General features: G+C 41.7%; 1 protein-coding gene across 1 annotated transcript in view; it reads right to left on the bottom strand.

The window, feature by feature from the left end:
- Positions 1-16,221, bottom strand: part of ADPRHL1 (ADP-ribosylhydrolase like 1) — a 29,393-nt gene that overhangs the window by 12,385 nt on the left and 787 nt on the right. The window contains exons 2-3 of the mRNA XM_034758125.1: positions 8,505-8,669; positions 1,848-1,973 (exon numbers count right to left, since the gene is read on the bottom strand). Of these exons, the coding sequence (XP_034614016.1) occupies positions 1,848-1,973; positions 8,505-8,669 (291 nt within the window). The remainder of the gene's footprint in view (positions 1-1,847; positions 1,974-8,504; positions 8,670-16,221) is intronic.

Genomic DNA, 16,221 nt, shown 5'->3' with positions numbered 1-16,221 from the left:
CATATGAGGGAGATTCTGTTCTCAGTGGTATAACATGACAGCAAATAATGCAGTCATCCAAAATAAATATCATGTGTTCATATGATACTTAAAATCTTTTAATTCAAGTCACATGGAACAACTGACATGGACCAAGTAATTCAGTTATACTCTAAATCACTTTGTTTACAAAATCATTCAGCTTGCAGAATGATTAAGATTTTAGAAGTAATACTGTTTCTTGCTCATTTTACTCTGAGTAACTAAGTCGTTTCTTCATAGACGTTATGCACACTACTATGTTCTGTACTTCAGGTTTCTTCCTATTTTGTTTTGGGATCTAACTGCCCTCAATAGGAAGCTGTGCAAGTAGTCTATGCAGGGCTGCCCAGAGGGGGGGCAAGTGGGGCAATTTGCCCCAGGCCCCCACGAGAATATAGTATTCTATAGTATTGCAACTTTTTTTTATGGAAGGGGCCCCCGAAATTGCTTTTCCTCAGGCCCCCTGAATCCTCTGGGCGGCCCTGAGTCTATGGTGTATATTTGCAGGTTGCAGATCACAGAATTTCACTGTGTTCAAGATAATATTTTCTTTTAAGAGACACTCGCAATATTGGCAGAGTTAGAAAATTACTTGATTGTTTTCTTATATCTACTTGTGAAATTTTTGAGCTTTTTTTCAAATACAGCAAAAAATACTGAGTGCAAACTTCAAAATAAAGCTAAGAAACCAGCTCAGTAATTGTAGACACTAAAGCCCCAAATGCAAAGCACTGGAGCATATGCTTAACTTCAAGCACACGAGTCAATGGTACTGCTCACATGCTTAAAGTTAAGCACTGGCCTAAGTGTCTTGCTGGATCAGGGCCTTATTCCTTATAGGAACATCCCCAACATTTTGGCCATTCAATCTTTTTAGCACCTAAAGGTGTCAGACTATGCCATAATTCTGGTCATCATGAAATATCCAGATAAAACAGTACAAAATGCAACTAGTTGCATTAAGTTAGGAATACAATAATAAACCACATATTTGATTTGTGATCTTAAATATTTGTTGGTGGCACTAGATTTATTAAATACAAAACTGTGCTAGAGGAAAATAGGTTTGCTGATAGAGTAATGCTGGTCTTCAAGGAATTGTCAGGGGTAAAAAGTAAAGTATTTTACGAACTTACAGCTCCAAATGAAACCATTACACCCGCTCCATGTTGCTAGGGTGACCAGATAGCAAATGTAAAAAATTGGGACGGGGTGGAGGGTAATAGGAGCCTATATAAGAAAAAGACCCAAAAATCGGGACTGTCCCTATAAAATCGGGACATCTGGTCACCCTACATATTGCAGTTCATTGTGTGTTTCTCTACTACTGTTTAAGTAGCACAGAAATATAAAAATGAACCTTCAGAACACAAACAAATTAATTTTTTTTATTTCTTCCTAAAACACATGGATTTGGAAACATCTTGATGTCCAAATTTGCTTCTCTTCACATCTATAGCTAACATAATCTGATGGGGCAAGAGCCCATAACAGAAAAACAGTATCTTCTGAAGGATAAACCTATGTGTTCACAGGATCATCTGGATAAATGTGAAATGGTTACACAGTAATTTGAGCAGGATAGTAACATGCAAATTCTTCAGTCATTACAAGTGATGTTTAAGGGGGTCTTCCACCCTACAGCTGGAGGTGCTATGTATTGAACAAATACCTCATGGAAGGCCAGGCTCAAGCCAGGACTTAGGGATCTGCAGATACAGCAGTAGTTCAATCAAGTGAGCTAACAGGAGCTGTGCTAGTCTGTCCTAAATTGATAATCAGTCATACATATCACAGACAAATAATTTTATTTCAGTGGATGTTACCTGTAGGGTGATTATGAGTCATTCGTCCACATTCGATGCTCACTTCAATAAGAGTTTCTAGCCTCTCAGGCTTCCAGTATTTCATCCCTAAACACATGGCTTTTGTAGCGGCTCCAAATCCAGAACCTACATTAAAAAATGTTACGGGCTTTAAAAAGGAAATAATACACAAAATGTAGAATGCCATCGGAAACAAGCATATTTTGTTAATTCAAATAACATTTAGGGAATGGAGAGCTATCAGTCAAATTGTACCACAGTTTTCATAGCCTCACACATGGATTTTTGCCTCCACATGTGGGAACCTCATTACAATTGTCACTAAAAGTCCTGTAAGGAACACTATAGGTGCACAAAAGTAAGTGTTCTCCCTTTTCTCTCATTTAACTCAAAAACTTCTGCAATCATTGATCAGTCTTGGCTGACACCTGAGTTGCTTTGCTTTTTCCTGACGCCAATATTGAACGTAGTGGTAGGAGAAACAGACAAGCTCAAAAAACATAGTGGAAAGCAAATCTTTCAAATTGTTTGTTTATAGGGCCTGATTTTTCAGAGTACTTTTGTAGCATTGAATATGCTCAGTCACAGCTCCCATTACTTCAATGAGCACTCAGCACTTCTGCAAATTAGACCCCAGGAGTCTCAGATTGGGTACCCAGAATTTGAGGAACACACAATTAATAAACACTGTGAAAGTTCTGGTTTAAGTGATTTGTCCAGCATAAACTAGCAGGCAGATTCATCAGCGTGGGGAGCACTAAAAAGGCCAAACGCTCAAGTTTAGTTCTATATTTTTTATCTTGGGCGGGCTTTAACCAGAACATGCAAAAGGCTCAAAGTCATACACCACACATACTAAGAGACCTTTCCACTTTTTGCAGGCTGGAAAAGGAGAAGACATATAATTTTCCCTTCTGCTACTGTAAACACCCACACTAAAGCTTCCCTGACCACTGGTCTCTTCTGTCTGCAGCTCTTACCTAAGAGGCAGGAAACCTTATACCTTAAACACCATATCAGAATATATATGCACGCACATGGGCAACATGAATTCTGGCATTTCCTAACTTTTGAGTGCTTTACTTTGCAACCTTAATGTTCTTCTAACATGGGGTTTTTTATATATAATTTCCTAAGTTCTAAAAAAAAGCAAAGTCCATCATGTCGAATCATATTGACCCCATCACCAGATCTGAAACCTTTAGAACCACATGAAACTGTTTTACCACTTGAACTAGCAGATGACAGTAGTAGGTTGTAATCCTCTATGTGGACCAGCCACTAAAGGGGATAATGCAAACACTTTGCTGGTGAGTTTCATGGCTTTTTTCTAGACAAAAGCAATGCTGAGACTCAAATATGCTGGGTTCTCTTCCAGGTTCTGGAAGGGAATATATGCTCTAGTTGTTTTAGACTCTTTTGCTCTGTCCCATAGGGTTCTGTCCTTTTGTTCCAATCCCTCTTTGCCCACCATTTCAGGTCACCCTCTGTTTTTCACTCTTCTACATTCACATCAAGCTGTTTCTTTTTTCTCCTTCAAGCTGACATAGGCACCAGTCGGGGGAACATTGAGACCATGGGGGAGAGAGTCTCCTTCATCTCACTTCCATTCCCTAGTGCCATGATGGCCTCTAGCAGCTGAGTGGTGTAACTGGAGGGAAAGACCCCCTCAGTGCCTGCAGCCCTGGCCTAGAGCATGCTCGGTGCAGAGAGAAACTTGGAGAATTTAGCTGCCAAACCCTAATAAGACTCTCCATTTGGGTTTTTGGCACACTGACAGCAAAAGGTAAATCTTTGATACCAGGGTGACCCACCTGTCAAATTTTAAGTCTTTGGTCCAGAGCATGGAGAGCCCAGAGCTTCTCAATTAAATGGTTATGAGAATTTTTTTAACACTGGCAAAACAGCATATTTCCCCATAACCTCTTAGAAACAGATGAGCCATGTTTGTTGAATTTAAAAAAAATTCAGCCCAAGGCAAATGCCCAGCATGGAAATTTTCAGCCTGAACTTTTAAAGTTTAGCAAAGTTCTGAGTCACTGAAAACAGGGTCTTACAATGGAAAACATTAGGCAACATTAACTACAAGTGTCACTGCCAGTTCAGCCTATAATACTAGAATCGCTTCATCCCTTCATCGTGCATCTGAAGAAGTGAGGTTTTTTACCCTCGAAAGCTTATGCCCAAATAAATCTGTTAGTCTTTAAGGTGCCACCGGACTCCTTGTTGTTTTTGTGGATACAGACTATCACGGCTACCCCCGATACTTCATCCCTTAATGTAATTCAGCTGCCTATGAAAAAGAATATGGCCATTATTTGACAGTGTACAGAAACAGTACACAACAGTTTATCACAAGAAGTGACTAGGATGACTGTATCCAGAGGAAATTGAGCACACAAAATTTATGTAGGTAGTATGTAGTTACCCACTCTGCAATTTGCCCCAGAACATGGAGGCCGACATAGCAACTTTTGCAAAAGTGAGACACTCTAGAATGACTACATGAAATCAAGAATTTGGTTCTAACCTCATCTGAAAGGTTAATCTGATCACCACACTTTCAGTTCTATTGGAATCTTCTAATCTCATTAAGAAACTTGGAGCCTTAGGTATAGGGAATCCCTCACCTCAATTAAATTGTGCTCTGCTCTCAAGATTAAAAAAATCCTTCTTGAAATATACAGATCGGCATTTCTCAGAATAGTTTGGCAAAACACAAGATGGAGCAGTGGGGGCAAAAAACTTAACTGGCTTCAAGACCAAGCTTGATAAGTTTATGGAGGGGATGGTGTGATGAGACTGCCTACAATGGCATCTAGTTGATCTGTGACTGTTAACAGCAAATATCTTCAATGGCTAGTGATGGGACACAAGATGGGGAGGGCTCTGAGTTACTACAGAGAATTCTTTCCTAGGTATCTGACTGGTGGGTCTTGCCCACATGCTCAGGGTATAACTGATCACCATATTTGAGGTTGAGAAGGAATTTTCCTTTGGGTCAGATTGGCAGAGACCCTGGAGGTGTTTCGCCTTCCTCTGCAGCATGGGGCATGAGTCACTTGCAGGTTTAAACTAGTGTAGTGGTGGATTCTCTGTAACTTGAAGTCTTTAAACCAGGATTTGAGGACTTCAGTAACTCAGCCAGAGGTTAGGGGTCTATTACAGGAGTGGGTGGGCAAGGTCCAGTGGCCTGCGTTGTGCAGGAGGTCGGACTATCATGATGGTCCCTTCTGACCTTAAAATCTATAAGTTTTCATTTTAGAGAATTCTAGCTTAAGGCATACTAAAAACCATACTTCCAGGATGAGAAGGGGAAGAAGGGGAAGGCTGAGAAGAATAGATAAGAACCCAAAGAGCTAATTAAAGTATGTAACTGTGGTACTGTTTCTAGAGATATATATAGCTTTCTCAGGGCCACACATGCAGTCTCCCACTGATTGAATTTCCTCAGACTTGGCTTAAAATCAGCCAGAGCATGCATAGTGCCCATGACAGGGGCATTGCCCAGCCCCTGACACACAGGAGGAGTAAATGGATTGGAGTTGCCAGGATTACTTTCCTCCCCTTTCAGCAGCTGTGTTGAGTGACTGAGCATGTGAGAGAGGAGCTATTCATGCTGAAGAGAGTTGGCTGCAGAAGGGCAACAATAAACAATGATGGCATTGCACTGCAGTGTTTTGGTCCCGATATTGCATCAATATTTGATGCTGTTGAGTGGTATTGGTGCAGTGTCATATCACAGCGATACAGTATCATACCAACCCAGTGAGATGTCTAGATGCTGTAGTGCATTTTAGTGACTGTGACTATTTCATTTGATGATAAAGTGGCTCTCTGCTTTCTTCATCGTTAAACTGTATGGATAGGTGTGTGTATATTAATAAATGTATAGTTCATTTAACCTTGAAGAACTTGGAGAGTCACAAATTAAATAGTATCAGAGGGGTAGCCGTGTTAGTCTGAATCTGTAAAAAGCAACAGAGGGTCCTGTGGAAATCTCCAGAGGCAGGTATAAATCAGTGTGGAGATTTATACCTGCCTCTGGAGATTTCCATTACTTGCGTCTGAAGACGTGAGGTTCTTACCCACAAAAGCTTATGCTCCCAATACTTCTGTTAGTCTTAAAGGTGCCACAGGACCCACAAATTAAATAGTCACAGAGAGCCTCAAATATAGATTATGTATATACACAAATCTCTCTGTGTGTGAGAGAGAACAATGCCAAAGGATGGTAGGATTATCAGTGAAAAAAAAATTGGTCGTGGGAGTTTAATGCTATATCTACCTGAAAGAAGGTAATATAATAAGATAGAATATCAGGGTTGGAAGGGACCTCAGGAAGTCATCTAGTCCAACCCCCTGCTCAAAGCAGGACCAATCCCCAGACAGATTTTTTGCCCCAGATCCCTAAATGGCCCCCTCAAGGATTGAACTCACAACCCTGGGTTTAGCAGGCCAGTGCTCAAACCACTGAAAAGATCTTTCTTTTTCTTCCAAAGAAGAGTTACACTGAAAAGTTTATCTATCTATAGGGTGACTAGATGTCTCATTTTTAAAGGGACAGTCCCATATTTAAGCCCGTCTGCAGATGTCCCGACTTTTTCTTAAAAATGGTCAAATTGTCCAGTATTTTCTGTCTCCCCCCATGAGTACTGGCAGGTCCTGCTGCTGGCCGGATCCCTGCTTGCCAGCCACCCGCTCACTACCAATGAGGGAGGGAGGATCCAGTGTCCAATGATGGGGGTGGTGTGCAAGGCTGGTGACGGGCCAAAGTGGCTGCTCCCCCTGCTGGGCCCTCAGTGCAGCCCCTGCTGCATGCCAGCTCTCGGCCAGCAGGGCCCTATCCCCCACCCTGTTTCTGGACAACACTGGCTGCACGCTGTGAGCTGCGATGGCTGGTGAGTGCGGGCAGGTGCCAGGTAGCAGCTGGCTACATGTTGCCTCTGCTGCCCACGCATTGGCCCTTTACAGGCTCCCCCTCTCAATGTCCTTTCCCTCCTTTGCCCTTTCACCCCCCAAACCCCACTGCTTCTCTATATCCCCCTAGGCGGGACGTGTCTTGGTCCCAGCGCTGTGCGGAGAACCAGCCCCTGGTCGGAGTACAAAGCTCACCAGTAGCCTGGCCGGCAGGTTCCTTCCTTCCCTCACTGCCTCGGGCTGGGCCGGCGCCCCAGGAAAGCCCAAGACCCTCCGGCCCTCAGCACTGGCCAGGAAGAGCCGAGCCCTGCATGTGCCGAACCCCACGCAGCACTGGCATGGGGAAGCCTCTCTGACCTCAGGTAAGCTCTGGAGTGGAGGAGGAGAAGCAATTTCTAGCCTGTTCATGTCCTAACCCTGCAGGCTCCACAGCAGCCCCCTGTGCAGGGGCTTAGCACCATCTTCACCTGCCCCCCAACCCTGGGTCCTGCCCCCAGGGAGTGCAGGGCTGCTCCATCCCCTAGGCACTTCCCCTGCTGAGCAACCTCTCTGGCTAGGTTCGCTGAAGCCCCTGCAGTCAGGTTCCCTGGGCCCTGGTGCACAATGCATCCTTAGGGCTTAACCCCTTCCTGCCCGTGCTGTAGCTGAGGGACAGGAGGCAGCTGGGTTATGTCGGTGGCCAGCAGCAGCCTGGAGGTGTTAGCTGTCTTTCAACACTGTGCGGGCAGGAAGGGACAAGCTGCTTCCAGACACAGGGGAGTGGGGAGGGAGGGAAGAGATGTGCTCTACAAAGACACAAGCCAGGTCATCCCTTCCCCCACCTCCCCTGTGGCTGGAAGCAGCTCCCGACCCTTCCCTCCCGCACAGTGCCGAAAGGCTGCTGCTGGCCACATCCTGGTGTGAACCCTGGCAAAAATCTGGTGGGACGGGAGGCATGTGACCATGTTTGTCCCACCCATGTGTTGTCTTGGGAAGATGCAGCGCCAGGTATCAGGAGAGGCGGTTCCATCCTGGGGCCCCAGCCAGGCATGGAGCATGGAGAGCGCCGGGCAGGGAGGGTCAGGTTGGTCAGTCACACACACCCCCACCCCCTGTGAGAGAGGGGTATGGAAGTATGTAAGTGTCACCTCTCCACATGTGAACCCTAAAGCCTTAGAGATAAGAAGATAAATAAAAAGAATCCAACTACGCAGTATTTCTTTTTAACAGGGGCTCAGTCAACTTGATGTTAATTTGAACATTTGTACTGAATAGTTCTGATTGATTGCCATTGAACTCGTTTGAATACAAGTAATTTTACCAGGTGTCCAATATTCAGCATAGGGAAATATGGTCACCCATTCTATCTATCTCAACTGCAAGCTCAACAATTTGTCTTTTACAATGGGATCATTAAAAAGATCAAAAACTAGAGAAACAAAAATGGAAACATTGTGGAAAATATTCCTTAAAATAAACATGAAATTCAAGGACAAAAATCTGGACCCAGAAGCATAAGGCCAAGAATAAAGTTTCTTTAAATAGATGTTAAGTAGGCCAGAGTTGATTTACAAAAGGACATAGTGCCCTACAAAAGGAATTTCTTACATATCACTTGCCATCTTTGGACAAACATAGCATTGTTACAGTACTAGTATCTTATTTGTGGCAGGGGGAAAATAATCTATTTCCAGATATTTAACTTTAAAATAAATGTGTTATTAACAATCAACATATAACAGATAGAAAATACTGTACCCTTTTCATTAAATGGTGTGTGCCAAGCTAGGAGATAGTTATCTGGTTTTAACTGTGAACAACCTTCAATGGTAGCGGGGTCTGACCATTTCCCTGGAAGTTTGTCAATGATCTCAACATAGCGTTTTACCAAGTCACGATACAGGTCTTCTAAACACCAGTAATCTGTTCAGAATAAGGAATAAAGGACCATTATAATAAGTGGAAAAAGAAGAGGGGAATATTGAAAAATACAAAAAATAACCCAATCATGCATTTTTCAAATATTACTATTTTTCATTTCTAATTTATGTGAAGATTTGTTAACATAAATGAATATAAACACATTTATACAAGCCATTAAAACAGTCCTGGAGAGGGTACAGCTGCATCTACGTCCAAATTACAATCAGTAATATAAACAAGCAAAAGCAGAAAACACTAGAGAGGACATATTTTTATTTATTTAGTTAGTTATTATTTTAATTCCCTCCAGTAACTGTTGCTTCAGGGTCCATTTAGGCCCTCATTGAACAAGGTACTTAAACATGTGCCTTGTTTTAAGGGCATGAGAAGTCCCTTTGACTTTAATGTGGCTATTCAAGTGCTTAAAGTTTATGTACATACTTTAATACCTTGACAAACCAGAGCCTCTGAGTTTATATGTGGACACTAATCCAGTTCAAGACTGAATTACCCTGTTTAAAAAATTACCATTGACTAGTTTTTAATTCTACTGATTCATTGTAATTAAGCACAGGGGCAAATTAGTGGTTTTTAATATATTTTTATTAATTGTATATTTCATATAATTATTGATCATTTATTTAGATTTGCAGGCTCTTTGGTGCAGAGGTCTGTGTCTTCCTATATTTCTTCAGTGTTCAACACAACGAACTCTTGATCCTCAATGGGTGTTACCATGATATAAATTATGAGGAGGAGGAGGATTAATAATAATAGTAAATCTCTATAATCTTAATTTTCTCAGCAAATGATTCTCTGAAACATGGTCATTAACTACATTTGCTTGTTGGTTATTTCTACTGTGCTGAAACCTGAGGTCTTTACTGGGAGCCCTTAGTCATGTTGAATAATACATTGCTTCTTCAGTAGGACTACTTGTTGGAGTAAGTTACTAAGTGCACCAGCACCACATCAGCTCATTCCAATTGGTCTCAAAAGAATGCACCTGGGCCCTTGAGGGAAGAGAGACCTGGTGAGTCAGGGCTGCCTGGGTCAGTCAGGAAAGGGCTGGTGAGGTCTGCCAGAGACTGGGACTGGGGCGGGGGAGGGAGCTGCAGGAGGTCCCTTTAGGAAGCTGTAGATGGTTCTGGGGGAAGGCTGGAAAGCAACAAGAGGGGTTTGCTGGCTAACTTCCCCAAGCCAGACGGTCAGGGCTGGAGACCAGAGAGCTGCAGAGGGAAGTGCCTGCTGGCTCTATGCTGGAGAGCTGAAGCTGAGAGCCAGAGAGGGCTGAAGGCAGGGGAGCAGTTGATGCGCTTGCCCACTGACATCTCCACACTGGAGAGCTGCATCCAGGGGAACTGTGAGAAAGCCAGGGGGACAGAGGGATGCTCCCCTGGTGAAGATGCACTCCCAACAGAGAAGCTGTGGGGATTCCTGCTGGGAAGAGCAGGGATGCACTCCAACTGGACAGGGCAGAGGGATGGAAAATGACTGATTGGAAGCCTCGGTGTGGTGGAAGATATCAAAGTGTTGTATGGAAAGACTCACAGCAGAGAAGCTGGTGGGCTGCCCACTGGGAAGAGTGCGGTTTTAAGGACAATGTACACGGGGTGTAGGAAATGGATTATGTTTGGGACTTTTGTTGGGGATTTTTTGAATGATGTTTTGGTAATAAACTGGCCCCAAGGAGAGCTGTTATTCAAGCAAGAGAGCCTGAAATTGAGTTACTGGGAACTCTGAATGGGGAAACTGAGGCAGGAATGCCTGTTGGGTGAGGCAGGATGGTGCTCTATGGCAGGAACAAACAGTGAAAATCACATGCCTCAGGCATCCTGTGGGAAAAGCTCATCTAATAATCCCTCTATTTCAGTCACTGGCCAGATCTTCAGAATAATGGAAGGGAGTCAATTTAAGGCAAGGCATGGAGGCTCATAATCCAGGGATGTTCTTTAAATGACCATATATGCAGTAAAACAAGGTTAAAAACAGCAGTTTCCCTTCTTTCATCTGTAGTATATCATATAAAACATACCCCTCACCCCACATGGAATCCCAGAGGAGCAAGGGCATCTTCAAGCCATCCCCACACCACCCACCACCACACCCCACCACACCATTTCAGATTTAGCCAGACGCCAGTTTATGTAGGTGGGAAACAAGAGGCAGAAACTTATCAGTTGGGTAGGCATATGCTTCTTGAAGATTATGAACTGCACATTAGCTACCTGGAGCTAATGGAATGGGCTTTTGCCATCAGAAACTGCATTAAGAACCAGGCCTGTTCTTGTATCCTTTTTAAAAGAACACTGTAGCACAAACTGCTTGGAGATGAAATCCCAGAAACTGGCAAATATTTGCCTACTACTATAAAAGCTGTCTTCAGTACCAAACCTCACTCTGGCCCAGAATATTCTGGGATCGCCGCAATAGTAGTTCCACAACAGGTTCTATATCTGGAGACTCACAGGGGAAGTTTTCAAGTTGATATCTCAGCAGTTGAGCCCACTAGAGATAGACGCTTGTTTTTCTTCAAAACTGAAGCCTGATTATTTAAATGCTTGTTCATGTCAGGAAGGAAACCGCCTGATTGGTTTCAGTCATAATTGTATGGTATCTCCTGCTCTTGGTAATATCCGACGTATCTTGATCCTCCTTCCATGCAATAAAGCATGCACTGAAAGAGCTCCTGGGATTGCTTCACCCTTTGTTCCTGGATGAGACTTTCTGCTTGGACGTTTGGCCAGATTCATGGGACCTAGGCTTTAGCTGAGTCGGTATGAGTACCAGCTGCCATTGCTGCTTGTTACATATCCTTTCTCAGATGCTCTGGCTGGCAAGATTGAGGTTCTGTGGTCATGCAGATGGAGAGCAAATAAAAGAGATTGGACCCGATTCTCATTTCACAGTGGTGTCAAAGCATTGAAATCAATGGAGTAAAACTAAAGTAAATGGAATCAAGTCTATTAGGCCCATTCAGCTACTACTTGTACCTGTGACTTAGTTCTCTCATGTGAAGCTGCTGCTAAATGAACGGTTTTCTCTCATTTGAAGCTTACGGAGCAGCATTGTCAACATCTGAAGGTTCCTGTCTTCCTCATCCAAGATGGTGGCCTTGATGCAGACTGAGGAGCATAAGGCTGTATGTACATAGAAGGGGAAAAGAGAAGTCTTGTGACTTTATCAGAAATTTGAAAGACCCCCTGATCCCAAAAAAGTAAAAACAGGGAAAAAGAACTAAGAGAACTGAACTGAGAGAACTAAGTCACAGGTACAAGTAGTAGCTGAATGGGCCTAATAGACTTGATTCCATTTACTTTAGTTTTACTCCATTGATTTAAATGCTTTGACACCACTGTGAAATGAGAATCGGGTCCAATCTCTTTTATTTGCTTTCAGCCCACCACGGTGTTACAGACTGCTCTAGTTCTGTTTTTCTTCAGATAATATGATAAAAGTTCATTCGTCATGCTTGTGTTCTTCCCAGACATGAGGCTATGGGCTGAAAAGTCTTCACTAAAATTCCCCTCTCCAATCTGCAGCTGTCTCAGTAGTCCAGTCATGCATTTTGTTATAGATTCTCCAGTGAGTGTGTATGGCATTCAAAGTGCAGGATAAACACAGTCTGACATTGATCCTGGGCAAATGAGTGGAGTAGATGATATGGACCTCAATTAATCAATAAATTAAAGGAGGGTAATGTAATTAAAACCAAGCAACATGGGTTTATGGGAAATAGATTCTGTCAAACTAATTCAGTATGTTTTTGGATGAGATTACAAGTTTGGTTGATAAAGGTAATAATGTTAATGTAACCTACTTAGACTTCTGCAAGGCATTTGACCTGGTATCACGTGACATTTTGGTTAGAAAACTAGAATGATAGACAATTAACATGGCACATATTAAATGGATTAAAAGCTGGCTGACTGATAGGTCTCAAAATGTAACTGTAAATGGGAAGTTGTCATTGAACGGGTGTGTTTCTAGTAAGGTCCCACAGGGATTGGTTCTTGGCCCTACGCTTTTTAATATTTTTTCAATGACCTGGAAGAAAACATAAAATCATCACTGATAAAGTTTACAGATAACACAAATATTGGGGGAGTGGTAAGTAAGGAAGAGGACAGGTCACTGATACAGAGCAATCTGGGTTGCTTCATACGATGGGTATAGGCAAACAATATGTATTTTAATAAGATTAAATGTAAATGTCTACATAGAATCATAGAATGTAGGTCTGGAAGGGACCTCAGTAGGTCATCTAATCATCTCCTGCACTGAGACAAGACTAAGTATCATCTCTCTAAACCATCCCAGACAGATATTTGTCTAACCTGTTCTTAAAAATCTCCAGAGATGGAGATTCCACAACCTCCCTAGGAAATGTATTCCAGTGCTTAACCATCCTGACAGGAAGTTTTTCCTAATGTCTAAACTGAATCTTCCATGCTGCAATTTGAGCCCATTATCTCTTGTCCTGTCCTCAAGTGAACAAAGAAGAACAGTTTATCACCCTCCTCTTTATAACAACCTATTACGTACTTGAGGACTGTTATCATGTTGTCCCTCAGTCTTTTTTTCTCCATACTAAAAGGGAATTTTTTCAATTTTTCCTCCTCCTCATGGTTTCTAGACCTTTAATAATTTTTGTTGCTCTATTCTTGACTTTCTCCGGTTTGTCCACATCTTTCCCAAAGTGTGGTGCCCAGAACTGGACACAGTATTACAGTCAAGGCCTTTTCAGTGCTGAGTAGAGTGGAAGAAAAACTTCTGTCTTGCTTCCAACACTCCTGCTAATACATCCCAGAATGATGTTTGCTTTTTTTTGCAACAGTGTTACATTATTGACTCATATTTAGTTTGTGAGCCACTATAACCCCTAAATCCTTTTTTGCAGTACTTCTTCCTAGGCAGTCATTTCCCATTTTATACTTGTGCAATTAATTACTCCTTCTTACGTGTAGAACTTTGCATTTGTCCTAATTGAATTTTATCCTGGTTATTTCAGACCATTCCTCCAGTTTGTCAAGATAATTTTGAATTCTAATCCCTTCCTCCAACGTGCTTGCAACCCCTCCCAGCTTGGTATCATCCACAGCCTTTATAAGTGTACTCTCTATGCCATTATCCAAATAATTTACAAAGATATTGAACAGAACCAGACCCAGGACAGCTCCCGGTGGGACCTCACTTCTCTTCCACCTTGAGAACCATTGATAACTATTCTCTGAGTAGGTTTTCCAACCAGTTGTGCACCCACCTTACAGTAGGTTCATCTAGGCTGTGCTTCCCTAGTTTGCTTATGAGAAGACCATGTGAGACAGTATCAAAAGCCTTACTAAAGTTGAGATATATTACATTTATTACTTCCCCCTATCCACAAGTCCCCCTATCCGTCAAAGAAGGACATTAGGTTGGGTTGACATGATTTGTTCTTGACAAATCCATGTTGACTTTTACTTTTCACCTTACGATCTTCTAGGCGCTTACAAATTGATTGTTTGATTATTTACTCCATTATCTTTCGAGGTACTGAAGTTAAGCTGACTGGTCAATAATTCCTTGTGTTGTCCTTATTCTCCTTTTTATAGATAGGTACTATATTTGCCCTGTCCAGTTCTTGGGTACCTCTCCTGTCCTCCACAGGTTCTCAAAGATAATCGCTAATGGCTCAGAGATCTCTTCAGCCAGTCTCTTAAGTATTCTAGGATGTATTTCATCAGACCCTGCCAATCTGAAGATATCTAATTTGTCTAGTTCTTAAATTGTTCTTTAGTCTCAGATCCTACCCAATTTATACTGATGTTTGCTGTGTTAATAATCCGATCATTGTTAACCTTTTTGATGAAAACTGAAACAAAAAAGGCATTTAACATCTCGGTCATTGCTGCATTTTCTATTGTTGTATTTCCCTCTGAGTAATAGGCCTACCCTTTCCTTGGTGTTCCTCTTGCTAATGTATTCGTAAATTTTTTTTTTTACCCTTTATGTCCCTAGCTAGTTTCATCTCATTTTGTGCCTTGACCATTCTAATTGGCCATCTGGGAACAAAAAATGTAGGCCATACTTGCATGGGAAGCAGTGACTGAAAAAGATTTGGGAGTCATGGTTGATTATCAGCTGAACATGAGCTCCAAGTGTGAGGTTCTGGCCAAAAAGGCTAATACAATCCTTGAAAGCATAAATAGGGGAATCTTGAGTAGGAATAGAGAGGTTAATTTTACCTCTGTATTTGGCACTGGTGCAACAAATGCTGGAATATTGCTTCCAGTTCTAGTGTTCACAATTCAAGAAGAATGTTGATTAAATTGGAGAGGGTTTGTGGAAGAGCCATGAGAATGGTTAAAGGATTAGAAAGTATGTTTTATAGTGACAGACTCAAGGAGCTCAATCTAAGTATCTTAACAAAGAGATGGTTAAGGAGCGACATAATTACAGTCTAAAAGTACCTACATGGGGAACAAATATTTGATAATGGACTCTTCAATCTAGCAGAGGAAGATATGACACCATCCAGTGCTGGAAGTTGAAGCTAGACAAATTCAGACTGGAAATAGGGCAGGCATTTTTAACAGTGAGGGTGATTAACCATTAGAACAATTTACCCAACGTTGAGGTGGATTTTCCATCGCTGCCAAATTTTAAATCAAGATTGGATGTTTTTCTAAAAGATCTGGTCTAGGAATTATTTTGGGGAAGTTACAGTGTGTTCGTGGTGATTTGTTGTTTTTTAGGAATAGCTTTGCTTCTGTTGTATTTCAATAATAAAATTTACTGTTACACTAGAGCATAACGAACACGATTACAAGCAGGACTTGTCAGGCCTAGCAGATATCATTTATACTTTTATAGAGCTTCAGAAGCAGGAAACGTGATGTGCATTTAATCATTGACCATATTCAGAAATATGTTAGACTGACATCTTGTCCTTATCTTTAGTGTATTAGCTATCCCTCAAACCATTGGTTAGCCAGTAGCCAAACATGAAGTATCCAACATTCTCTTCAACTGATCTCTGGACACTAAATTTAGAACAGTTCAGCAGCAGGCAGATAAAACATGAAATATGAGCACAAGTGAAATTTCATTAACTTAAACGATACATACATGTATCTATACATGCTAATATTTAGTTATATATTATTACTTAATGTTAAGGGAAACAGACTAATTTTAAGAGAGATATAAATATTTGCTTCATTTTGAATAAAAAGATCTCACTAAACACTGTTCCTATCTGCTTAATGATGTGTTTTTGATGACAAGGGCTTGCTAATCTTAAAAGCTTTGACTCATTGGGCAGAGAGTGGACATAAAAACCATTGCTTCCTGTAGAAAAAATTAATACCTTAAGAAAATGCAGATGTATTTGTTCAGACTTGTGTGATTTTAGACAAGGATACATATAAATAGCAGTGACTGTTGTAATACATTTTAGGTGAAAATACAGTAATTTAAAATGGCTCTCTGTAGATCAAAGATACACATTTTTCTAATCAGGTTACTTCTCAATGGGTTTAAGGTGGCCCAGTGACATCATGATGTACTA

This window comes from Trachemys scripta, chromosome 1 (genome assembly GCF_013100865.1).
Source record: "Trachemys scripta elegans isolate TJP31775 chromosome 1, CAS_Tse_1.0, whole genome shotgun sequence".
In the NCBI taxonomy this organism is placed as follows: Eukaryota; Metazoa; Chordata; order Testudines; family Emydidae; genus Trachemys; species Trachemys scripta.
Note: the sequence above shows the minus strand (reverse complement) of the source record. Positions and strands in the feature narration are given on the sequence as shown.